Genomic DNA, 26,929 nt, shown 5'->3' with positions numbered 1-26,929 from the left:
TACAAGCGATAATGACTGAATTGTTTACTCACTCACTCACTCACTCACTCACTCACTCACTCACTCACTCACTCACTGACAGATTCACCTACAGACAATGCTCGATAGAATAAGCTCACCGGACTAAAGTCCAGGTGAGCTAAAAATATATATGCTTTAGCCATTGATGTCTGGACCAGCGCATAGACAATTTTCAGCGTGTACAAATTGAGTTTTGTATCCATCAAATAGTCCCACCATGTGAGAATAATCATTTGACAGAGGTTGTTGACTTTTCAGAAGCACCTGTGAAAAGAGTAACTTTTGTTTTGGAAATGTTCAGCATTCGCAGCATGGCACGCACGGACGCATGTAGGGTGGAGACACACATGATGGTGCTCTCTGAAAATGGAAGTACACTTTGTCTTCACACTGTGCACTTCTACTTCAGCGAATATTAAAAAGTGCATTTCTCAATCAGCACCGTGCTCATCAAGTTGTAATTGTCGGCTAAAATTCACTCAATGTCGTCACTCCGGAAATTTGTAAACTCTTCATAGCGGCCACATCTCGAGGAATCCATTTTCATTTGGAGATTTTTTTGAAACTTTCTCGAAAGCATTCGCAGTGATGAAGAACAGACTGAATGCATTGCTTTAAAATTGCAGAACTGATCCCCGTTTTAAATATATAATGATATGGTGATGTTCTGTGATCAAGTGAATATTGCTTGGCGGGATGTGCAACATTTTCATTAGAATTAATTTGCACCACACAGAGGTGCTATTTTGTTTCATCTATTTATATCAATGCATCAAGCTTGGGCGGTAATTCTGAACCGGTAACTAACAATAGATTCGGTGGAAAACATCAACCTACGCTGACAATTTCACGATCATAAACTTATGAGGCGATAAAATGTACAATTACTGGGGGAAATACATTGTAGTAAATATCCCTGATAGGATGTCACATAGGTAGTGAGTGCACTTACCTTTGAGCTGCCTATTTGAGGGTTTGATTCCTGACCCAACTAGAAACCGTCAGATCTGCGATTTGCCGCTAGGTGTTCACATCATAAAGTCTGCTGTCCCTCAGATGACGGTGAAGCAAGGTGTCTTATCTGCCAGCATTAGCTGGTGGACATTAAAGATCCCACGGTGTCATTCGCGAAGAGTCGGCGAGATATCACCAGCGCCATGAACAGATTCTAAAAGTCAAGTGTGACCGGGCAGTTCGTGAAAGACTTTGGCCAAAGGCTTTGTCCCAGTCGACGCCACAGGTCGGTGGGAATGAGTAGGCCTCTTAAGGAAGCTGGTGCTCATCGTTTATTTGTGCATAAAAGAGAAGAGAGAGGAAGGGAGGGTTTAATTACTGCATTTCAAGAATAGGTATCACCTCATTGTGTCTGTGTCTGGCTATTTTGCTTACAACAGAAATTCATTAATTCTCGATGCAGCCATGAGATGTTGGTTCGATCATTGCTGGGAGTGTGGCTTTGCTGCTGATGCAGTGCCCCTACAACAGTAATAATGAAATAGGAATTGAAGTGTGTTGCCGTGCTTCACTCAAGGTATAGAATACTCGAGTCCACAGTGCAATGTATCCTGAACGAAATAAAAGGAAGAGTTTGGCATCGTAGTGATGTGAGAGGATAGCTGACATATCATTCAGTTTGTCGTATATTATTATTTTTATTTCTTTTTTGAGAAAAAGCAAAAAATTCTTTGGAGCAAAAATGTTGAACAACAATTGACGCAGCACTGACAGTCGATCATTTTAAGCTCAACGGGAGTAGCGATGCCTTATGTCCTCATGAAGCTCACATCAGCTGAGATTATTAAATAATTAATTTCACCTAATTTTCTATCAACACATCACAATTTTTCCTAATTGGTGTGTTCTATAGGGACGGACAGAAAAGTGTTATGCCTCCACCCATCAAGATAATATTGCAATGTTTGGGACAAAAGTCTTTCTTTTTGAGTCATCCGTGAAATGTAAAAGGTTCGTTTGCAGACACAGGAAGTTAAAACATGTATAACTTTGTGGCTATTTTCTTATTCCAGCAGTGTCTGTGGGTAGCAGAAGTTTGGATACAACTTCTGCCACAATGCAATGTTTCAAAAACTGTTGGTGATGTACTTTGATGAGGGAGACTGTTGGATCATTCACATCACCCATGAGATGGAGATGTACATCCAGCTCTCAGAAGTACTGCTCTGAGATGTAGCACCCCCTGCCTGCTCTGCACCAGAAGAACAGCAGTTTAAATGAGATTTGACTCCAAGCCAAATGAACCCATGATTAGACGGCTCAGAATTAAGTGCACAATCAACAGGGATATCCTACCATTGGTTTACAACAGCCGTGGAGGTCTCCCATCCAAGCATTATAAGCTGGCTTAACTCTGCTTTAGTTTCTGACCTCTGACGGGGTCTGGCACACTCCAGTTGATAAATTGTCGGCCGTCATTGTCACGATCTTAAAGGCTTACTCAAACACCTCTTTGAATTGCGAAAGTCATTTTTTGTAACTCTTAAATGTGAATGCGGTATTTGATGTGTTTTGTTCTGACATGTGCTGTGCAGTGTTTGACCAACTGTGTCTTTGAAATTCTCGAGACGCACCAACACCACTTGCATTTTAAACTGTCAGTGCTTCGGGCCTTGTGCCAGATATCTGGTCTCTGGAAGGATGGCGGCATTCTTTTGCATTGCAGAAATGGGCACGCACTGCTGGCCTTCCAGCTTTCAAGGAGAGAGGGGAGGTTGAACAGGCAGCAGACAATTGAGCTCGGTCATCATATTCTGAAAGCACACATTTACAAGGTATGACTAGATTACCCTGACCCACTAAGGAGGCATCACTTCCGTCAGCTTAACGAGGATCGCATTCTTAGGTGAAACTTCCATTTTGAAGTTTTGTGTTTTAATTGTCAAACTTTTTTCCCCACGCTTTTTATCCCTCTAATAATCTCTGTCGTCAAGAATGTAATATATCTTTGGTGCTCTATTAGATCTTGTTGGCGGTATGTACAAAGACGAGCGGCACTTCTTTTATAGAAAGAGAGATGAGATCCAAGAGAGAATAGACTGAAGATAGAGAGAGGGAAGAAGGGCTATTTCATGCTGCTGGTTTTTTTTTTCTGCAGCTGCAGCTGCAGTTCAATTTCTTCAGCAAAGGGCCTTTCGAGATTCTGCAGCCTCGACTGCTCTCTTTCATCTCCTCGGATCACTCCGTCTATTCTTTGGCAGTGCTCGTTGAAGTTCAAGTTTGAATAGCTCGACAAGGGACGCTAAATTGCCTTGGAAAGCTTAATATTTATTTGTCATCTGGTAGCAATTGCCAAACCTCTAATTGGAGTCGCTTGGCAACCTCGTGTAAAAAAAAATTTTATTCCTTTTTTGTTACCGAATGCCCACCGTAAGCTCCTTCTGGCGTCTTGTTTGCTCTTGATCTGCAGGGATTGAGTAAGAAACTTGGCATTTCTTCGAGTATCCTACAAAGTCTGTGGGTGGCCTACAGTGCAGACGGCCTATCCACAGCCCTGGCTTCACTGCGTAATCTCTACACTCCAAATGTCAAGGTATGCGGCCAGTTCTGACCTGGCTGACCACGACTTTGTTGCATTTTGGGCCTTGCATGGTGAGAGTGCACTCAACTCCAAGGGAACATCAGCACCTGCAATGCCATTCCAAGCAGATAATTTTTTTTTTGAAGTCTGCCCAAGCAAGTGATGGCTGATTTGGATGAAAAGAGCAGGTTACCAGGGAGTTTCAAAGAGCATTTGGTGATTTTTGAGGAATGCTTTGATGCTTTGGCACTGTGAGCTTGTTAAGGAGGGCTATAGGACTTTGACAAATATCAGCATGGTAGCAAAGTCACAGGATTAGTCTGGATAGGGATTTGCTTACTGAGATATGTATCACTGCCAGGTGAGTCGTCTCCTTATTTTGGCCGGAGCTGACGTGGACTATCGTACGGAGGCCCTGGGCAGCGCCCCATTGCTCTGTGTCTACAGCCACCTTGGCTATGAGGTGAAGCATGTAGTTGTTTTTGTTTCTTTATGAAAACTTTTTCTGTATTTTTTAACATCATTTCATTGTTGATTGTCTGATCACATTACCACAATGGCATAATTGGGTTCACACGTTTCATTGGGTTCACTCGATAAAAGGTCCACAGCTTTGAGCCATTTATCAAAGGCAAACACAACTCAATATAATATTGGATGCCTCATCATTTTGATTCGTTCATTCGTCATTGTTAATGTTTGCTTGAAAGTTTTAAAATTTAGAATCCATTACAATTAGACCATCAAATAATGTTGAAGTAAAATTCCTTGATTCCAGTCTTTATTTATTGGGTATGATCATGCGTATTAACTTAGCATTGCAACAGCTTTCGACATCCAGTGCGTCGACTCGTGGAAGAGCTAGAACATTCATGGAGAGCGACATTCTGATAACAAAAGAGAATATGTATTTTGTGGAACTTTTTTTCCACCCTGGTTATTTCATTTCCTGTTGCAGCTCAGACAGAAGGAGAGTGTAAAATTACTGTTGTCCTTACCTCCATCCCATCCATTTGGCGATGGTTAGAGGTTATGTTTTTACCCCTGTTTATTTGTTTGTTTCTCTGTGTGCAGGATGTCTCAAAAAGTTGTGGACGGATTTAGATGAAATTTGGTGGGCAGATTGGGTGTGTGACAAGGATGAATTTATTAGATTTTGGTGAAAATCCAGATCTGGGTACTACAATGTTTTCAGTGATACTTCACCATGAAGAGTTGAGGCCAAAAACGATATTACGATATCTCAAAAAGTTGCGGATGGATTCGGATGAAACTTGGTGGACAGGTTGGGCGTGTGACGAGAAAGAATTGATTCAATTTTGGTGAAGATCCTGAACTCTTCAACACCTGGCGTGGCCGATGGGCCCATACTTCCCAGTCACTTAGGAGGGGAGGAGGGAGAAAAACTGAGGGTGTCTACAGTGCGGTCCCATGCGGTGAGGTACAGTGATGTGTGAAGAGCAATATGTAAAGGTGTGGGAGGGTGGGGTGGTTGGAAATGAAACAAAGAACGTGGAAGATGAAAGACTTAGTGTGAATGTAAGAAGTCTCGATGTTGTTGTTGTTGTTCGTCTTTTGGCTGCTCCCGTTAGGGGTCGCCACAGCGGATCATCCGTTATGATCCGCATACTGATTTGGCATAGGTTTTACACCGGATGCCCTTCCTGACGCAACCATGGTCGCCTCTTACGACACAGGGATAAGGATTGGGTTTCACCATTATTCCGGGCTGCCCTACACCCTTTCATAGCGCGGCCCAGCGCAGAGCTCCCGCCCTCAAGCAATCCTCCAACCCAACCCTCCGAGTAGCCGGATTACAGGCGCACGCCACTACGCCCGGTGGAAGAAGTCTCTATGTGTAATTGCTAATAGACTATTGCTGCTCGTTCCATGCTCTGTTGGTTCCGTTCCTTTTTGCTCGCTCCGTTGCACTCCGTGACCCCAAGAACAAGAAGAGAGAGCCAGAAGACCAAGCACTCTTTTATAATCCGAGTGGAGCAAGTGCAGCGATGAGTGTTCTTCAGTGCTCTCATTGGTGTATGGACCATTACCCTGGCGCTGGCTCCACCCTTGCGAGGCTGTTCATTCCACGCTCCGTTGGGTCCGTTCCGTTGTGCTCGTCCTGATCGCTCTGTGACCCCAAGAACAAGAAGAGAGAGCCAGAAGACCAAGCACTCTTTTATAATCCCCCAGCGGGGACGGCGCTTGAGAGTGGAACAGGTGGAGCGATGAGTATTCTCCAGTGCTCTCATTGGTGTATGGACCATTACCCCGGCGCTAGCTCCACCCTTGCGAGGCTGCTCATTCTACGCTCCGTTGGGTCCGTTCCATTGTGCTCGTTCTGATCGCTCCGTGACCCCAAGAACAAGAAGAGAGAGAGAGAGAGCCAAAAGACCAAGCACTCTTTTATAATCCCCCATAATTATAATATAATTTTATATAGTTGGAACAGACTGTTGCTCCACCCTCTGAAGCATTATTTGGATAATATTGCACTGCAGGAAATGGTATATTGCTGTCATCATGGTGAGAAAAAGGCAATTAGCAAAGGAAGACAGACAGACCATTGTCTATATATTACTAAAACTCTCATCTTGTATGTATGTATGTTCCCGAAATACAGCCAAAATGGTACATGATAGCGCAAATATTTTAGGGCCACCTTACTCACCATTCGCCTGCGGTGTGCAGTTTCAAGTTTCGTTCCAATTGGGCAATGAAAAAAATTATTAAAAAATCAATTCCAGATTCAGTCAAGTACTCTTCAGGATTATTTGATCATGTAAACAACCTCAGCGGTATAGTTTGCTGGAGCTATCTTTTTTTTTTTTCTTGAAATAATTTTATTCATCAACCGGTCACAACGGGAACCCAACGGGTTCACGTGTCGTCAAGTTACCCTTAGAAGTGTAGGTATTTCCTTCAGAGAAATTGCAAAGACAACCAAGGTGTCGGTGAATACAGTTTCCTACACCATCAAAAGGCACTTGGAAACTGGAGGAAACTTGGACAGGAAGAAGTCTGGCAGACCCAAAGCCACAACACAATCGGTGGACAAGTTTCTGAGAGTCAACAGCGAAGAACTTTCCAAACAATATTTGATTTCCATTGTAGAAAGAATGCCACGAGTATGTTCGGCTGTTATATCTGCAAAAGGTGCTACTTTGATGAGTCAAAAATTTAGATTAAATTTTGTTCAACAAAACGATTCCATGATTTCTTTTTATCTGCAATTGTGTTCTAAATTTTAATCTGCAATTGTTTATTTGTTCTATGCTTTAATTTCAGAGTACATTGAAACATTAAACTGCTTAAATTTCAGTGAAAACTAGAAAAATGGGGGTGTTCCAAAACTTTTGACTGGTAGAGTACATATGAGGCGCCACGAGGAGTGATGTAAGGGACACATCGGCTATTTTGGAGTTAATGCCATATAGCACTATTTTAACCCTTCCCCTATCATCCGAGTCTATCATCATATCATTAAAAAATGTTGCTTACATCACTCCTTGCCGGGCCTCACATATTTAATGAATGAAAAAAGTTCATTTTGTAACTTATTTGTCAAATAAATCACCTTCCAAGAGCTCACAACTGCAAAGTCACTTTTTGGTGTACATGATTGAGACTCGTGGAAGAGCTATGATGAAATTTTTTGACACATTGATTTATGTTGATTGATTTTTAGATCCTCAGGGAGGATCTCTAAGTCTTACTCACGTTGTTGTTATTCATCTTCTTCTTGTGGACTTTTTTGTTTCACAGCCTACAGTTTTCATCGAAACTTCCTGAAACTAGGCATATATATGTAAAAATACCCTGCGCAGACAGTAACCATTTCCGATTTTGAAAATTCCTCCTCGAAAAAAAGTTATGACGTCAAAATATCTCCGCTAATGGAAATCGCCTAAAAAATTATCTCTGAAACTAGGCAAGCTTTTTGAATTCTGTTTGTGGGAATCGAACAGGGCATTAGCAGAGATGAATTACCGCACATATGATGCATCACTATGACGCCATTCCTATTTTTTTTGGCATTTTTTTGTTTCACAACCCAGAGTTTTCATTGGATCTTCGTGAAACTTGCCATGTATATGCAGAAAGCCCACGTGCAGGCAGTAACCATCTCCGATTTTGGAAATTCTTCCTAGAAAAAAAGTTGACGTCATAATATCGCCGCTAATGGAAATCGCCTATACCATTATCTCCGAAACTAGGCAAGCTGTTTGAATTTTGTTTGCGGGAATCAAGCCAGGCATTAGCACAGATAATTATCTGTGTTTATAATTAATAGATTATAATCTATCACAAACCTGATACATCACAATGGCGTCATATTCGTTTTTATGATGTCATCATTAAGAGGACGAGGATCTTAGCTCATTTGAGCTTATTTTTTCTCTTTTTTACATGTTGATTAAATTTAGATTTCTAATGATTGTGCCTTAAGCTGCAAGAGAGATTGCGTTTCTTTGTCTTTTCTGGGTTTATATCTGCTACGTCTGATCTAACCCTTTGCATCACTCCGTGCATCCTCTCCCACTGCAGTCTGAATGTTGAGTTTGTTTTGTTGGTGAATTGTAAACATTGATTAAAATTTGTATCCATGAAAACTCAGATCCTCCCCAAATGCCATTTCCTGAACAAATTGAGACTTTTCAAACTGATGTTGTTCGTGTTGTTTTTAGTATTATTTTGTATATTTTATTTGATCTCTTGCCTGTCAAACGACTAAAAACTTAAACCCTTGTAATGGTTGTGATGAAGAGTTATGTGGTCAGGAAATGTTTTTTAACCAGGATTAAACACTTTTATCTTCTGGCAGGTGGTTTACATGGGAAGCTCGTTGTTGGGAGGCTTACACAGGAGTGACATTAAAGCTATATAATGATGCATTGGTTTTCCTGCAGGACATGGTGGGTTTGCTGCTTGAGATGAAGGCAGATCTCAATGCCGTGTCAGATAGTGGAATGTCTGCTCTATGCTATGCTGCTGCAGCTGCACACTTGCCCATTGTTATGATGCTTCTGCGGAAAGGAGCAAAGGTAATCAAAGCTTTATTCTATTTTATTTGGAATTGATGTTATTATCAGTCACAGCTTTAATAGAGCTTTGTAGAGACAAAGACGATATCTGTGTGTCCATTTCCTATCTCCTCTCTCACCGCTTCATGCATCGTCACCAAACTTAGTACGTATAATTTAAAATGGCTTTCAGTTCTGCTTATGACATCTAAATTTACTTGCAGTTTCTCCATTTATACCCCAGTCACATTTAGTCCAGCCAAAAGTCGACTTCACTCAAAGTATTCGTCATGCTGGATGGCATCATGGCATTTCGGTGGACGTGATTTCTGGGACATTCCACAGACGCTTGTTGCTATTATGTGGTCCTCCCATCCGATCAAATTCCATCACTCGTTCTTGACGAGTATATTGGCTGGTAAATAACAATGTGCAGGCCTAGGATGTTGGACAGAAATTGCAAAGATGTTGAACTAAATAAACACAAGGAACTTTGCGCAGGAGGTCATTCGGCCCATCATGCCTGCGCTTTACCAACCCCAGAAAACATCACCCATCCACACACATGTTACTTACATGTCCTGCCTATATCCAATCCAATGAATGCATCTAGGTACCTATCTAATTCCAATTTAAAGCTGTCTACTATTTCTGCTCTGCATACCTTTCTGGAGAGACCATTCCATGCCTTAACTACTCTGACTAAAAGACCCCTCCCTGCCTTATTACTGTCCTAAATCTCATCTTCTTTCTCGGGCTATGGCCCATGGTCCTATCTCAATATCACCAGGGAATGGTCCACTCAAAGCCCATATCTCAATATAATTTAAGCTGTATGGGACAAAAGTTGAAGTCAGTAAGCCATGTGTGTAGGTGGCCTTTGATGCCATAGGCAGAAGGTTTGGAGAACAATGCAGGGTAACCAGACTTTCTCTCGACCTATCTCGAGCATTTGACAGCCCTAAATGTGACTGTTTTTTTAAAATCTGAGATTCAGGGCCTTCATCCCTTTTTCGGAGAACCTGCAGCTTGCTTAGGGCTGCGTGACCGGGCCAGAAACCAAAGTGATGGTCTGATGTCATGCAGTTTGAGAGAAAAAGGATTTAATGATTGAGTCAATGACTTTCGTTGTAATTAGCGGTAAGGTAATAGGCTGAGCTGTCGTTAAGAGGATCTGTTTTGTACCCTTTTTGTGTAACTTAAAGATGTTGGCTGACTTCCAAGTAAATGGAAGGTGACCTCGGGCAAATGATAGGTTGAACAGAGCAGAAAGAGGATATGCCAGAATGACAAGGCAGGGAATTGATGCTGCCCCAGGCCTGTCATATAATAAGAATTACAATTAGAGTTGGAGTTGCCAGAGACCTCCCCACCTTCGCAGGTGAGAAAGACATAGTTCCCAGCAGCAATTGGGTGTGAGTGGGTCAAGTAGGAACAGGGAGTGAGGCATTGGGAACGCAAAACTTGAAAGCAAACATAGAGTTGAGACATTGGGCCTTCTCATGAGCAGAGTGAGCTGTGGTGCCATTTATGGTGAAGGAATGCATCGAGGGAAGTATATGCTAACGACAGACTTGGCACCGTGTCATTAGCACTTTTAGGAAAGATACAGGTTTTCATTTATTTCTTAAAATACAGTTTTGATTCTCTACCTTTGAAGTTCTTCTCTTTGATTGATTGAGCTGCCTCATTGAAAGTAGGAAATATTTCTTAAACTCGTGCAAACATAATACAGATGCTTTCAGGCATCTGTTGTGGAAATATGCTTTTCAGCAGTGCTGCATATCTTGTAAAGTGTTTCCTTGCAACAGCAAGTTAGCAAGCATTTGGAAAACAGAAAACTACACATCACAGACAGCTTAAATAAGCAGTTCTCAGAAACTTACAGGGATATTGTTCAATTCATGCAGCTTACATTTTTATCAAAAGAAATGAATTGACAGAGCACTCAATCAAGCAAATGTGTCATACTCTCTGCGGATCGTCAGTGCTGCCAAAACAGTTCTGAGGCTAAGGCTGTGCTCGCTGGTTTGCCATTGCCTTTCGATCAATCAGTCTAGGTAGGGATTTGTAATTTGTTTAGGATGCTGGCGATTACTCCTTAACTCTTTGCGAAAGATGTGTGAGATGTTGAACATTCACCAACGACTCATACTGGCAGATGGATACTCCAACTTCATGTCCATTTGATGGATGGTGCATGCATGATGCTTTTCTTTTCTTTTTTCTTTTTTTTTGTATACCTTGTCGAGGCTCATGTGAGAGCTAACACACAACGCACATCAAGGGGGCATGAGACAAGAGGGGCGGGAGTGGGAGGGACAAAACAGTGGGGAACAGACACATTAGGAGATCTGTGGAAGGGAGAGGGATGGGACAGGGAACATGGGGAATAGAAGATGGACATTACAGGGACTTTCAGGAAGGAAAGCAGGGAATTTGAAGGAAGTGGGCTAGGGTGGATTATCGGGGGTAGAAAAGATCGAGGATTTGGATGGGGGATGGGGGATAAGAGGTGGTGGTGAACAGCTGTTTTGAAAGCCTGGAGGGAAGAATGGGAAAGAATAGAGTGAGGGAGTTTATTCCAAAGGTGGGAAAAAAGAGGAATGAAAGAGTGAAGGTGAGCAGTGATTCGTGATTTTGGTAGTTTTACCAGAAGGGGGTTGTTGGCTGACCTTGAGCGCTCTGAGGAAATGTGGTGGGGACAAATTGCAGAGAGAGGGGGGGGGCAAGGCTGGAGAGGAGACGGTAAAAGACAGAAAGACCATCGACCAACCTGCGGTGATTGAGTGAGAGGCCCAAAGACTCAGCCTCATTGCGGGAGATGCCGATGATCCGAAATGCCCTGGTTTCTACAGCGTGAAGCCGAGAAAGGTGGGAGGCAGGAGCACCAGCCCAGAGGGGAGAGCAGTACTCCATCAAGCTATGGACAAAAGCTTTGTAAGTGGTCAGGAGCTCAGGAGGACCGAGGAAGGACTTTGCACGACGGAGGATTCCCAGTCGGCGACTGACTTTGGAGGCGAGGTTTAAAATGTGGCTTTCCCAGGAAAGGTCATGGCAGATAGTGAGACCAAGAAGCTTGAAAGAAAGGACTTCTTCCAGAGGATTGTTGAGAAAGTGGATGGGGGGGTTTTCTAAACGGTCCTTTCGAAGAGACAGTGAGAGTGTAAGATTTGTCCAGATTGAAAGACATGTTTCACGTGTTGGACCAGTTTGTGATTTTATCCAGATCTGCAGTGAGCGAAGAAGCTGCTGCTTGCTGGTCTTTGGGATGACCGATGGTACGGCAGAGGGTGGAGTCATCAGCAAAGAGGTATCGAGGATTTTCTAGAGAGTTGGAGCAATTGGTCCTGCATGAGAGCATTGGTCCTGCATGCGAACCTCCATGGTAAAAGTTTATAGTTTATAGGATGAGATTCAAACTCGGACATCTCAAAGTGCACGTACCTTTTATAAGCTGTCCGGTCAGCCCTCAATAAAGTGATTCGTGCAATCATTCCTAAGTTAAATTATTTTTATATTTATCTGACATGCTTGAAACGATTCACTACCAATTAACTACCTTTTCAATATCGGTAGAAGGAAGAGATTCTGTCCTGTAAAGTTTCTTTCATTTGAGGGCAAAGTTCAGACCCTTGTTTTTATCCAGTCACGATTATAAATAGCTTGTTCACAGCTCCAATTGACACCAATTTAAACTCTCTTCGCTTCCGAAGAAGAAATTGTAACAGCTACTACATTTCAAGAAACACTGGAGAAAGATAGATATGGTTAAGGCCATTCATTTAAATTTTTCAATCCCACTTATAATTACAGAAAGCCACAGACTTATACAAAGGCTCATTTTACCAACCCAGACCAATTTTATCCAACAAGGAAAGTTCTCCCCAGTGAGTCCAAACTTGGTGTCAATTTTCTTTTAGCGAAAGTAAGACCAACTGAATTTAAACTCCTTAACTCTACCTTCGAAATATTTTAAACAGATTTAGCATCATGTTCAACCGATCCCTCTGGGAAATAAAAATTTGCGTTTCCATTGAACTCTTACATTTTGATGGCACTTAAATTGCTTTATTTCAAAAAATTCACCATTAAAGATTGATTTCCCACCAGGTCCAAAGTCCATTAATTACTCGTGTGCGAAGCAAAACACAGGATTAAGCAATTGGTTCACTTTGTCTGTCTGTCGGTCTGTGTACAGATGTTGGTCTATGATTGACGAACTACTTAATTTCACGACGACAAACCTGTACACAAACCTGTAGTTTAGCAGGACTTTGGTTCTGAATTTGGCAAATTGTACGGAACCTCATCCCAAGTACGCATGTGCAGAGAGGAGTGAAGTAATTGCTTGTCTGTCTGCTTGTCTGGCAGACAGACAAAATTGAAAGTAATTCCGAATGGTAAACTTTGTTTTTTTAGGGATTTCATAAAGAACATAACCAGTCATGAATAACTAATATAATGCGTTAAATAAGGTGATGTAAAAAAAAACCCAGTGATTCTCAAATGCATCAATGGCGGTAAACTTCCGGAAAAAAAAAAAGAAAAAAAAGTTGTTTTTTCTCTCCAGCCTTTGAAACCTTAATTTTATTTCACTTGAATTATATACTTGACACTGTCGAACACAAATCACCTTGTTGGTTCCAACACCCTCCAATTTAGCAGTACTTGTAGAAAATATTATGCCGTTTTACACCATCTCGACCAATAAAATTTGCCACTAGGCATTGGGGGATATCGAGATTCAGATGAAATTGCAGCTCATAGGAAATATAGATTGTGCTCGGAAATGCAAAGGAAGAGTTTAAAGTACCCTTCCCATGTCCTATTCTCAAGACTGCATGGGGATAAGGTGTTCAATGAACTCTCGAGTTTCAAATTAATTTTGGGTAGTGAAGGCAATTTACGTTTGAAATGCTGAAACGATGTCTGACATGATGGCATGGTAGTAGCTCATTTGCCTTTGCCTGTCTAGTCTGCGTTCGATTCTCCACTCGACTCTGTCATCCCGCTTCTTCGCAAGCAGTTTCCATCAAATAGTGTGTCGTCTCTCGGATAGATGTTAAGCCGGGTGTCCCTTCTGCAAACATTAGTCGGTGAGCATTAAAGATCTCCCAGTGTCTTTTGCAAAGAGGAGGCGATTGGCAGCGGCACCCTGAACAAATTCCAAGTTCCAGCCGCTCTAATGTTTACGAGCACTGCATGAGTGGCACAGCCTTCCCTCAGTAATGATGCCATCAATGGTCCGAATGTAGAATGAAATCTCAGTCCAGTATACATTCGCCAACTATGACTACTTGGATCTGGAATTTAGTGAACCACGTCACCGTGCACTTTTATTCACTGGAGATGAGCAGTTCTCATGTAGATTATTATTTTTCTTTAATGTTCTCTTGTGTTACCAAAAAGTGTTTAAACCAAGAACTCCACTTTCTCTTTATGATGACCCACGGACTACATATCTGTTACTTATACTTATTGAAATTGATTTTGCTTTCCAAAACCCTTGTGAGTTCAAAGAGTTTTGATAGATTCACATCAGCAAGTCTGTATGGCTCAGACCCTAATTCTTCTTCATCTGCTTCATCTTCTTCTTTTTCTTCTTCTTCTTCTTCTTCTTCTTCTTCTTCTTCTTCTTCTTCTTCTTCTTCTTCTTCTTCTTCATCGTCATGATGTCCCATGTTCTATACAGAGCGTCTGTTCTACCGAAGCATTTTCTTTGGCTATGGTTACAATCTTGGATGGGTTGCATCTCTGACGCAGTAAATAGGGGCAGTAATTTGTAATTTATTTAGGGTTCCAGCGATAGCTACCTACTCTTCACAAAGGATTTAGCAAAGAATTTGAACCCTAACCTTAACACACTGATCTTTAATGTCCACAGAATAATGCCGGCAGATGGGACGCTCAGTGTACGGCCACTCGAGCGACGGCACACACTGATGAATCACCCTACCTGTGAAATACCAGGATGACAGTTTTAGCTAGGCCAAGATTCGATCCCAGGCGAGACGGCTCAGAAGCTAGTGTGCGTCTCTCTCGGCCATCCTGCCAGCCCAGACTCTCATTGGTCCTGAAAATACAAAAGCAGAGATGGTACTGTTCATTTGAAACTGCATCTTCATTTGAGGAAGGTTTTAATGATGGCTTTAAAGTGGTTTCATTACTTGGGAGGACAATCTGCGAATGCACATTTAACGAAGTATCATGGGAGATTCCGAGACGGTGCTTTCACATTTCATTTTTGCCTTCCAGTGAAATCTGGCTTGGAAATATAGAATGCATAATGTTTATATCACTGTAAAATAAATGCTCTTAACTTATCTCGATGTTTATCTCTAATTCTGAAATCGATTGATTTTTGCCTCATCAGTTCACAAAACATTTTGTTGAGCATAGGACAGAACAGAAGCATGGTTCAGAATCTGAATCCAGTTTATGGTTGTATGTCTCTATCTGTCATACATCTGCCACCAATATGCCATATAGTTGGGCCTATATACAGCAGCAGTGGTGGTTTGTTTTAAGTATAAATAGTGCACTGGCTTAACTACACTCATTAGCTTGCAGGTACTGCTGAGTGATGTCACAATGATGCTGTTCAGTGGAATGCAAACAGTATCTGTAGTAATTCTCTGCAGACTACTGTAGTAGGACCTGAAGAGAGACACACGATCATGAAATTCAAGAAGACACAACCAAGAAGATATGGACAAGGCACTGGAACGGGCGAGAAACACAATTAACTAGAGGGGGAGCACTCGGTAGAGTGCAAAACCTCCGCCGCCAATATTGCTAGGTCACTCAAATGAACATGATATCCTATTCATTCAATTTGACGTCAACAGTGCTCACAGAGTTATAGTTTGCAACTTTCCCTTTTACTTTTAACTTTTAGATACTCACTTCATTCGTCATAACTAGATTCCTTGAGACAGAAATTGATTTTACGTGGGTATATCCACCTGAAGTTCCAAAATCAGCCGCAATTATAATTTTGGCATGTTTTTTTTTGTTGGAAATCACTTATAACATGTAGAAATGCAAAAAAAAAAAAAAAATCGAAATTTTGTTGAAAAAAAGTTGCAGAAAATTTTTTTTTCTCTAACAATTTTTTTTTTTGGGGGGGGGGGGTTGGAAATCACTTAAAACATGTAGAAATGCAAAAAAAAAAAAATTCAAATATTTTTTCAAAATGGCCGCCATAGCGGCCATATTGGATTTTGGACCAAGTCCAAAATCTAATGGCATGATCCTTCGACCATACCTAATCCCCCCACCAAGTTTCGTCGAAATCCGTCGAGGAGTTTTTCCGCAATACTGTTCACAAACAAACAAACAAACAAACAGAAAGGGGTGAAAACAGTAACCTCCGATCTTTGATGGTGGAGGTTAACTGGAGGGGAACTCGGTGGAGCACATACCTCTGCCACATAATGCCTGATCCACGAGAACGTATCAGGCCCAATACATTTTTGAAATATCATGCTAAACAGTACTATATAGATTTTAGCCCTTTCTCTCTCTCAATGGTGAAGAATCACTTAGAAAATTAAATAACTCTCGTATCCATATTCGGATTCAGATCTTCACCAAAATCGAACCAATTCGTCCTTGCGACACACCCAACCTGTCCACCAAGTTTCATGTGAATCCATCCACAACATTTTGAGATATCTTATTGTATATCGGTTTAGCACCAACTCTCAATGATGAAGAATCATTTTTAGCTCGCCTGTTCGAAGAACAGAGAGCGATAGCGATACCCCCGGCTTGAGCGTGAGCGTGAGCGTGAAAATGTTAAAGTTTTTGGTGCAAGTTATTTAGAAACTTGCCATTCATTTAATATGTGTACTAGGATGCTGATATTTGGCATGGAAGTTCCTTTGGGGTATATTATTGATGTCGTGAAGTTGAAATTAAAAAATAATTTCAAATGTTTTAAATTTTTGACCTGTTTTGAACTTAACTTTTTTGTAGCACATCAACGTTAAAGTTTTTGGTGCAAGTTATTTAGAAGCTTGCCATTCATTTAATATGTGTACTAGGATGCTGATATTTGGCATGGAGGTTCCTTTGGGCCTTGGGGTATATCATTGATGTAGTGAAGTTGAAATGAAAAAAAAAATTTAAAATTTTAAATTTTTCAGACCTGTTTTGAACTTAACTTTTTTGTAGCACATCAACGTTACATTTTTTTTCCTTTCTAATGCTTTTATCTACCACACTATTTTTTACTGATTACAATATACAAATACATATATTGCTTTAAAATTATTTAGATCAGACTTCACTGCAATGCTTTATAAAAAATATTATTAGACTAGTCTTTTAAAAATGATAAATGTATTGCTACGGCTGTGGAAATTCACAGAACACCATATACTAGGTCCTTAGATCAGTAATGTCGATAAGTCTGTGTTCAGATAGATTTCCCCACCAATGTTTAGCGGGGCTGTAATCTTTGAGGTCGCCGTTTTTCTTTTGCTATCGTTATTTTGGACCAACCGCATTTCAACCACCACAACCACCTTCTCCACAACGCCGACCACAACCACTTTCTCCACAATCGCCAACATCCCCACAGACAATGAACAACCACCTTCTCCACAGCCACCTTCACAACACCCACCTTCTCCACAACCACCTTCACAACACCCACCTTCTCCACAACCGCCTTCACACAACCACCTTCTCCACAATGCCAACCACAACCACCCTTCGCCACAACGCCAACCACAGCCACCATCTCCTAAACCACATCTCCCCCGATAACCAACAACCAACACCATCGCTTCACCTTCAACTCCGCAAACGCCACCATCTTTGTGCCAGCCACGGCGAGCACCCAGTGAACAGTATCGCTGCTAACAGACGCAGGGGTTTCCTCGTTGTGCAGGGCTGGTGATCTCCACAACGTCCGCTCTCCTTTGTGGGCGCCAGCGACGGTGATTTCTACCACGTCCGCTCGCTTCGAGTTTCGCCTCGAATTCGGATCAGGAGATCAAGGGGGGCAGAGCCAGCGGGGGGTCAGAGGTGAGAGAGCAGAGATCAAACCTCGCCTCACGGATCCTATATAACAGCACGCAGAGCGCCAAGCTCGGAGAGTTGAGTCGGTCTGGGTTTGGAGTGGTGTGAAGAGCAAGGTTCGAGTCCAGTGGAGGGCAGTGGAGGTCTGGGTTCGCCGAGGAGACGGGAGCTGAGAGCGCGGCCAAGCCTGCCGTGCCGCGCAGAACTGCGCGTTCGTGTGCGGGACGTGGGGAGAGCCAGAGAGAGGTCGCCAGCCAGCACCGACAGGTCCGAGGTGATCGGGCTTCGGGACAGTCCGAGCGGCGCTGAGGGACGGACGGGCTCTTAAAGAAAGCATCAACTCTCAGAGAGCAAAAGACCCATTGGTTCCTCTGAGGCGTTGCCGACTGGGCCCGAATCACCAGGCCGTCAGACGAGGCCTGGGCCGAACTGCGATCACGCCAGCTGTCGTGAGGACGGGACGTCGCGGGTCGCCACAGCGAGGCACCACGAAGGTGAAGGTAACCAGCCCAGCCTCGCGGAGCTTCTGCGGTCATCACAGTTCCGTGCAAATAAAGACCCAAGAGGTCCAGTCAACCCCTTGGCTTTCCTGGGGTTTTTTCTTGTTTCTTTTGAATGAGCGTTGTGGTGCCATGTCCGTAGGTAGAACTGTATAAGTGTACGTAATTAATAGAACGGTGGTAGTTGTTTTTCTTGCTCGCGTCTTGTCCCTACCCCCATTCATTGTGTGCTTGTACATTGCATTGCTTTTGTTTTCCTCGCCTGATTGCATACATGACTGCATGACTGCATATGTGTTGTGTGTGCAAATAAATGTGCTTGTGTGAATGTTGACCCGTTCGTCGTGTCCTTTTCCTTCATTGAACTGCCATCATTGAGTTCGGAATATAGCTGGCTTTTTAATAGCCGATAATAAAATCGGATCCAACGGGGCTTTCGCAATAATACCCCGCTCGGTTATCCCAAAACAAAGCGAGCTGCTTAAGCGGCTCGTTTCCAAGCAGCCCCGTTGAGGTACAGTCTCTCGGTAGTCTGCCCGCGCGATTAATTAGGTATATCGACAATTCGGCGATTGACCCTGTAGCGCGGGTAGAGTGTTGATTAGGCTGTGGTGTGCTTAAAACACACCCGTAGCGGGATTTCGGCGTTTGATCCGGAAAGCTGCAACTAGATTGTCCGTTCGGTGGGCGAGAGCGGCCGCCATTGGCTAGAAGCGGTCGTCCGCACGCCGGCGGGCGAAAATTTACAACAGTATAAACAGGCGAGCATTGGGTGGCTTTGACACCAACTCTGGTAAAAATTCTAGTAGTCGGATCCAGATCCAGATCTTCACCAAAATCTAATCAGTCCATCCTTGTCACACACCCAACCTGCCCGCCAAATTTCATCTGGATCCGCCCACAAATTTTTGAGATATCCTCCACACAAACAAAAAACAAACAGACAGACAGGGAGGGGGTGAAAACATTACCTCCTCCACCTTCGGTGGCAGAGGTAACAATGCAGGGGTGAAACGAAAACAGATAGACAGGAAGGATCTGGTGCGGGAATTTTAGCTTTCAAGAGCTTTCACGAAGCAACTAAAAGCCACCATGCTCGGACCCGGATCCACATGTAATTCTGCATGGATTTATGCTGTGTACTCTGCTGATTTGTCCATTGTGTGGAAACGTCCTTCCAATACATGTAAGAGCATACAGTCGTATTGCAATGTCCCAGTCTCACATGTAAAGTCTTGTTCAGAAGAACAAATCCTTTGGATGAGTTTTACAACAACACAAGTCATCTGTGTTTTTTTTTACTACAACACGAGTCGTATACAACAGGATGGAACCTCAAAAACAATAGTCATCTTCCTTTTGACAAACTCTACCATGTGGTGAAGTTTCATGAAGATCGGTTGAAAATCATGACCTGTAGGCAACAGACAGAATAACAAAATTGACTGACGATTATACTTGAAAAATCTTCGATTTTGCAAGTAACAAACAGACAAACAGACAGAATGGGGGGGGAAACATAAACTCTTTCACCTTCGGTGGCGGAGGCAAACATAGGACCGTGCGTCCTGAAGATCACCTGGGTCAGGAGCAACAGTCACTCAGAGACCCCCTTAGACCCTTATTTTTTATTTTTATGCTGTGAACAAACATTGGTACATCACAGGGGGTCATAACCCCCCCCACCGTAGAACCCCCTAATGAGGGAAGATTTTGATGTGGTCAATACACCTTCGTTAGGCATCAGATACGAAGCTTGTGGCCAAGTTTCATCAAAATCATATGTTTGGTTCAAGCGATAATGACTGAAATGTTTATGGAATTACTGACTGATTCACTGACGGACACTGCTCGATCGCACAAGCTTACCAGCCTAGAGTTCAGGTGAGGTGAAAACTACCCTTTTTTTCATACCCTTCCAAAAACTTAAAATATTCATGGAATCTTTTATCTTTTTAGTTTAATCCTGATATCTATTCAGTTTCATCGAAAAATGGCACGAATGGTAAATCAGGAAAAGTGAGGCACTACTATATTTACATACAAAAAATGAAATCCTGACGACATTGATTTTCAAGATCTCTCTATTTTTATCTCATAGTCGTGATGATGAATGAAAATTAATTTAATGAAATATTTGAACATCTTTCAGAGTTCATCTGTTGAAAGAGTATATCCCTCTTCAAAAATGTAATTTTTTGTTCTCGTCTTTTAGTATCTGGCTTCTTGTTTTGAATATTTGTTGACACTGGAAAATGTGGAATTTGACTTCTGTTGTCCCTTGCTCTTGGATTTTGCACCAGATTTTGTATTATGAAATTGCACAAATTCTGAGAGAGAGAGAGAGAGAGAGAGAGAGAGAGAGAGAGAGAGAGAGACAGAGAGAGAGAGAGAGAGAGAGAGAGAGAGAGAGAGAGAGGGAGAGAGAGACAGAGAGAGAGACAGAGAGAGAGACAGAGACAGAGACAGAGACAGAGACAGAGACAGAGACAGAGACAGAGACAGAGACAGAGACAGAGACAGAGACAGAGACAGAGACAGAGACAGAGACAGAGACAGAGACAGAGACAGAGACAGAGACAGAGAGTCCAAATTCTGCACAAACGAATGTTCTTCTCCCTATCTTTTGTGTGAGTGACGATGTACTCGAAAGTAGACAAGTGAGAAAACAAAATTAACCAATTTCATTATATTATATCAGAAATGAAATATTGTATAATGTACATAGTTGGACAGACGGTGTCTTTTTCTGTACCTGCATTTGGAACATGCAGTCATACCATTCTTCAGGTTCTGGTGAAGTCTGCTAAAAGCTAGGGCTGTCTGTAGCTGGTGAAAAGGTGTGTAATGTCCAGGATTGCTTGGATCTGGTGTAATTGGAGGTAAGAACCACCTTTCTCCATGTAGCGGGATTTATTTCCTTATGTACGTTGTGTTAGAAATTGTAAATGGCCCCTGAAGGTCATAACATGAAAATGTTTTTGTGTAACAATTTTAGTGTTGTACTACTACTACAACTATTATAATTACTACTACGACTACTACTAATTTGATTCACCCAATTAATCTTACCGTGTGGGGTAGGCCTCACGAGTTTTTGCTCTCCACACTCCTTTCTCCTCGGCTAATTCTCTCTCTCTATCCCCACCTCTCATATCCCTCTCGACCACCTCCTTCAACCTCAGCATTAGTCTGTCCTTTCTCCTGCTACCAATGCCATCAACGACCTATCAGACTACATCCCCCTCCTCTCTTCCTGAGAACACGCCAATGCAGATGTGCTGTATTACCAAATGCAGATTGGTAATGCAGACCAATTACCAAAACAGACATGCCAAGTTTCAAATTTGGTTTATAAGAATTAATATTAAAAACAGAAATGCAGGCATGAGATATTCTTTGGTTTCCATTGACTTCCGTATTTTCTGAACGAGTCCTTTGAATGAGAATTCATGTGAATGACTGGTTTTTTTGAATATGATATGAGCTGTGTTATGGCCTATGAATTATAGCTTTTGATTTGCAATACTTCATTGAGGCTACATACAATACAAGTGTTATAAAAGCTTACCGATTTCTGCATGGCAATTGTAACGTACAATTGTAATTTACACATTTGGCTCCGCTTCACCGTGGGTGACGATGCGATTGCCACGGCGGCGCCACACCTTCAATTACGTTAGTACGCAACTTGCCAATCGATACTGCGCTTCCCCTTTCTGACACACTTTTTATAACCCGTGCTGCAAGCGGCAAAATGTTCCCTCATTCTGGCACAGAATGGTCAGGTATCCATATAATGCACACATATAACAACATGATATACAAACATACTTGATTTACATCACCAACCTCAAAAAAAAATAGCCAAGTTCAAGTGCGTAAGCCATGGAAAAGCGTGCATTGACGATCACTTCAAGACTGAAAAAAATAAACACCAAAAAGCAAATGACCAATTCAACCAATTACAAATATCCATGTAACTGATGTTTGATTCATTTTGTTTGTGCTCAGCAATGAAAATTGAACTCGAGTCGCAGGCATACATACACAAGCGAATGCAAATGTCTCCCCAAATTTCCACTCCAGAAAAAGAATGAAAAAACTAACAAGGTGCAAATTCTGTGTTCTGAGCAGCCTTAAATTCTCGTTCACATGTTGACACATTTTGACCTTTGACCCATGTAAAATTGAAGCTCCCTCCTTGAAAACTTTACAATTCAGACTTTCAACAAGTATTACAAAATGTTGGTCAATGCAAACAGTGTTACTGAGTGACCACATGGATGGAGCAGATGGCCCCACAATCAAGGTTATTGAACATTGCAAAATATTTCCCTGCAAACCTGAATGTTGAGTATTGTGACACGATAAGGCAGGTGGCTACATAATTAGGGTTTACTCTTGAGCGAAATTAAATCAAAGGTCAGATCTGGCCATAAATATGTCATCATGGAGTTTATATTTGCATGCTTTCAACTTCTGAGATGACTGCAAAACGTTATCCTCTTTTACACCCTTATCCTCCTCCCTCCTCCAAACCGAAGGACTCTCAAACCTGTGAAAACCAACGTACGTTTCAATCTCATGGATGAATTAAAATAGTAATTGCAAATAATTAATTATCACTTGCAGACCAATAGTGCAAAAGCTTCCATCAAAGTTGAAACACTTCTTTTTGTTATTACATGCTTGTCTTGCTCTCGCTCTCTCGCTTTCTCTCCATCTCTCCATTATATATTTTCAAAAATTTTATTCAGTCTTTCTGAGATGGTAAGTGGTAGTAATATAGGATTTTTCAAAGGCATTCTGATTATTGACTAGTTTCTTCAGGGGCCTACTATGAAGAGTGAAGTTAATATAAGTGATCGTAAGATGGTCTCCCGAGGAAGCCAGTGGCAGCTGAAAGAGTAGATATATTTAAATAGGAATTGGATGTGTATCTTTAACCAGCATTGGTGGCATCATGGTTCGTGCGTCCACTCTTACGTATGGGAGGTCAGCGGTTTGAACCCTGCCCGAGTCATACCAAAGACTATCAAAATGGTACGTGCTGCTTCCTTGCTGCATGCTCATTATTTAAAAGGATAGTGTGTGGACAATCAACCATAGGATGGCAATACGAGTGCAGGCTTTGAGGGGCCGAATGGCCTCCTCCTGCATAGAAGTTTCTTGCAAGGGAACATATTACTAATGCTGCATTAACTTTCTTTTCTACATTGCTGTTTCTCAGTTCCAGGTTGTAGTCATTCCCCACAGTATTTGTTGTCAATGTGAGCTCTGGATTCATGATATAGATTTTGATTTGTAAACTGACAATTCTTTTAATACTAGCAAATAACCCATCCTTACAGATTGGTTGATTTCCTCAAGAATTCCAGATGGGTTAATGCTCCCAGAATTATAGAGGGGTTAATTTCACAAAATTGCGGAAGTTATTTCCCTGAGGAATTCTGGATGGGATAATTCCCCCAGAATTGTGGATTCCCCCTGGATACAGGACTTTCAACCATTATGAATTCTAACGAGGCCTTTTGCACATGCACCGTCGGTGACTCGCTTCTGCTAGCTAGCGGGCACTTTTAACCTGCTATTGCCAGCATGAAATCTAAATTGAAAGTCTTTTAAACATATTTTTCAGCATTTAAATGAAAGACTGGCAATTTCAGAATGGTAACCATTATTGATGTTCCTGGATGCAAATTCCATCCATCCATTGGGACCATACTCTGCAGAGCGTTGGTGCTGCTTAAGCAGTCTCCTTGGCTATTGGGCACAATCCTGGACGGGTCGCCACTCCGACACAGGATACCATCAAGCTGGCACTCATTTTACCGACCTCAGAAGGATGACGGGCAGAGTCAACCCCACCTGGTATTCATTCAACAGAGGAGAGTGGAGCTTGAACTCAGGATCCTCGGATCGCAAGCCCACCACCCTAACCAAATTGGATGCAAATTGGATTCATGAAAATATTGAGACTATGAGAAATATGTGGCTGAGATGTGTCTCGTTCCTATTATTCCTGTTGATACAAGCCGCACGCACGCACGCACGTGCACACACACACACACACACACACACACACACACGCACAAACAGACACACACACACACACACACACACGCACAAACAGACACACACACACACACACAGGCACATACACAGACACGCACAGACACACACACACATACACACACGCACAGACACACACAGACACAGACACGCACAGACACACACACACACGCACAGACACACACACACGCACAGACACACACACACACACGCACAGACACACACACGCACAGACACACACACGCACAGACACACACGCACAGACAGACACACACACAGACAGACAGACACACACAGACAGACAGACAGACACACACACATACAGACAGACACACACACACACAGACAGACACACACACAGACACAGACACACACACAGAGACACAGACACACATCCTGTATAATATCTCTCATGACCAATGAAACTATTATATGATTATTTTTAACCTCCGCCATCTTCGAAGATGGATGGAGGTTACTGTTTTCACCCATGTCTGTTTGTTTGTTTGTTTGTTTGTGAACAGTATTACGGAATAACTCCTCGACGGATTTCGACGAAACTTGGTGGGGGGGGGGGTTAGGTATGGTCCAAGGATCATGCCATTAAATTTTGGACTTGGTCCCCCTCCCCCCCCCCAAAAAAAATTGTTGGAGTAAAAAAAAATTTTTTTTTTTTGCATTTCTACATGTTTTAAGTGATTTCCAACTCCCCCCCCAAAAATAGAGAATTTTTTTTTGCATTTCCACATGTTTTAAGTGATTTCCAACCCCGCCCCCCCAAAAAAAATTTCGAGAATTTTTTTATTATTTCTACATGTTTTAAGTGATTTCCAACCCCCAAAAAAATTGTTACCCCCCAAAAAAAATTGTTAGAGAAAAAAATTTTTTTTGCATTTCTACATGTTTTAAGTGATTTCCAACCCCCCCCCCAAAAAAAATTTTGCAACTTTTTTTCAACAAAATTTCGATTTTTTTTTTTTTTTTGCATTTTTACATGTTTTAAGTGATTTCCAACCCCCCACCCCCCCTCCCCCCAAAAAAATGTTGGAGAATAGAACTATAACTCTGTCAGCACTGTTGACATCATATTTAATGAATAAGATATAAGGTTCACTTGAGTGACCCAGCAGTATTGGCGGCGGAGGTTTTGCACTCTCCCAAGTGCTCCCCCTCTAGTTTGCTTCTGTATCCATCTTGCCTACCTATTGCGATCTCCCCTACAACTCATCGTTACCTACATCTCTTGTTTGTCCTTTTCCGTCTACTTTGTCCCTAGGCCCTGCTGTTGACGTTTCCTCCTCTTTCTGCTGTCTCTTTTGCTATGTTGCATCCTGATCCATTCTGTGTTCGAGATCCTCCACGAGCTTTGTCTATGCATACAAAAAAACAACAACCTTATCTCACGTGCGTGATCTATGTTGACATTCCCCAATCAACATTGCTGCTAAGGCTTCTCCGGATGCACTCCACGCTTTCTGGTGTTGATTATGTCATTTCTGAAGTCCCATATTACTGATGGGTTAATTCCCTCACAGTTGGTCTATTTTATGCCTGGTGTTGGCCTAATGGTTATGGTGGTGGGCTTGGGTTCCTAGGATAATAAGGTCAAGTTCCCCTCGGCTGTTGAATTGATACCATAACCAGGTGGGGTTAACTCGGCCTGTCATCCTTCCGAGGTCAGCAAAATGAGTGCCAGCTTGCTGGTATACTGTGTCTGAGTGGCGACCCGTCCAGGATTGTGTCCAATAGCCAAGGAGACTGCTTACTTAAGCAGCACCAACACTGCACAGAGTATGGTCCCAATGGATGGATGGTCTGCTGTATTTTGTTTAACTTGTAATACCTTCTCCCACTGGTGTGATGCTATGCCATACATTTACATGGAGATAATTTGCCTGCTACCCCCTCCCCCCCCACCCACCCTCAACCCCTGAAATTATTAATTATCTTTACTTCCTAAAATCCACCCGTGTACACCCCAAGTACAACCTTCAGTTTTCCACTCATTCCGTCCAACGGTTTAGGAATGCATAGAAGTCAAACAAAGACACAAATGGAAACTTCTCGAATTATTGTATGATTTGCACAGATGCAAGTTCATTAAATTTCCATACTGCTCCATAAATATACTTTCTAAAAATAGTAACTTTGTGTGTTTTTTTTCTTTCAAGAAATGAAATGACCACCTGAAGTGCTGGCCTTATCATAGTCCCATGTTCTTGTTTCCTTGCTCATTTGAGTTGAAAACATTGTGTGCAGAGATATGTGGGGAACAACTCTGATTGCTCACCAGTGTGTCCCAATTGTACCTCAGATTATGCAGATGGACCATGCCGGACAGTGTGCCCTAGTACACGCTGCATTGAGGGGTCACCACGAAATGGTGAAAGTCTTGGTTGAGGCAGAACGGATGTCTTCCAAATTGACTCAGGACGGCCAAGTTTTACAGCAGGTCCTGACGGCTGCCTCAAGCAATGGGCACTGCGAGGTATGTGCAAAGGTGGTTGTCATTCATTGTTGTCGCCATTTCCATGAAATTATTTCCACACGGGAATTTGAGTGACAGGTTATGTAACTTTTCCGTGAGATTTATTCAGTCGACGGTAAGTTTTGTGTGGTGGAAAAAGGCCAAGCAAGCTTCCAAGTGCATGTTGTTCAAGTGATGTTTCCCTCGAGGGTAAATTGTTCAATGCCAATCAAGTCATTTCCATTTCACACCTGTTTGATAGTGCCAGTGGTTT

At 42.3% G+C, this 26,929-nt stretch overlaps 1 protein-coding gene across 6 annotated transcripts in view; it reads left to right on the top strand.

The window, feature by feature from the left end:
- The window catches only part of LOC147029847 (protein TANC1-like), a 419,064-nt gene that overhangs the window by 338,032 nt on the left and 54,103 nt on the right, over positions 1-26,929 (top strand). For all 6 annotated transcript variants that reach the window (XM_085873244.1, XM_085873249.1, XM_085873243.1 and 3 more), the window contains 5 exons: positions 2,702-2,810; positions 3,446-3,568; positions 3,918-4,019; positions 8,467-8,601; positions 26,503-26,676. In XM_085873244.1, coding sequence (XP_085729370.1) covers positions 2,702-2,810; positions 3,446-3,568; positions 3,918-4,019; positions 8,467-8,601; positions 26,503-26,676 — 643 coding nt within the window. The remainder of the gene's footprint in view (positions 1-2,701; positions 2,811-3,445; positions 3,569-3,917; positions 4,020-8,466; positions 8,602-26,502; positions 26,677-26,929) is intronic.

The sequence above is a fragment of the Eptatretus burgeri genome, chromosome 3 (genome assembly GCF_056783735.1).
Source record: "Eptatretus burgeri isolate ZD-2024b chromosome 3, Ebu_testis_v1, whole genome shotgun sequence".
Lineage (NCBI taxonomy): Eukaryota > Metazoa > Chordata > Myxini > Myxiniformes > Myxinidae > Eptatretus > Eptatretus burgeri.
This window is presented reverse-complemented; position numbering and strand designations above follow the sequence as displayed.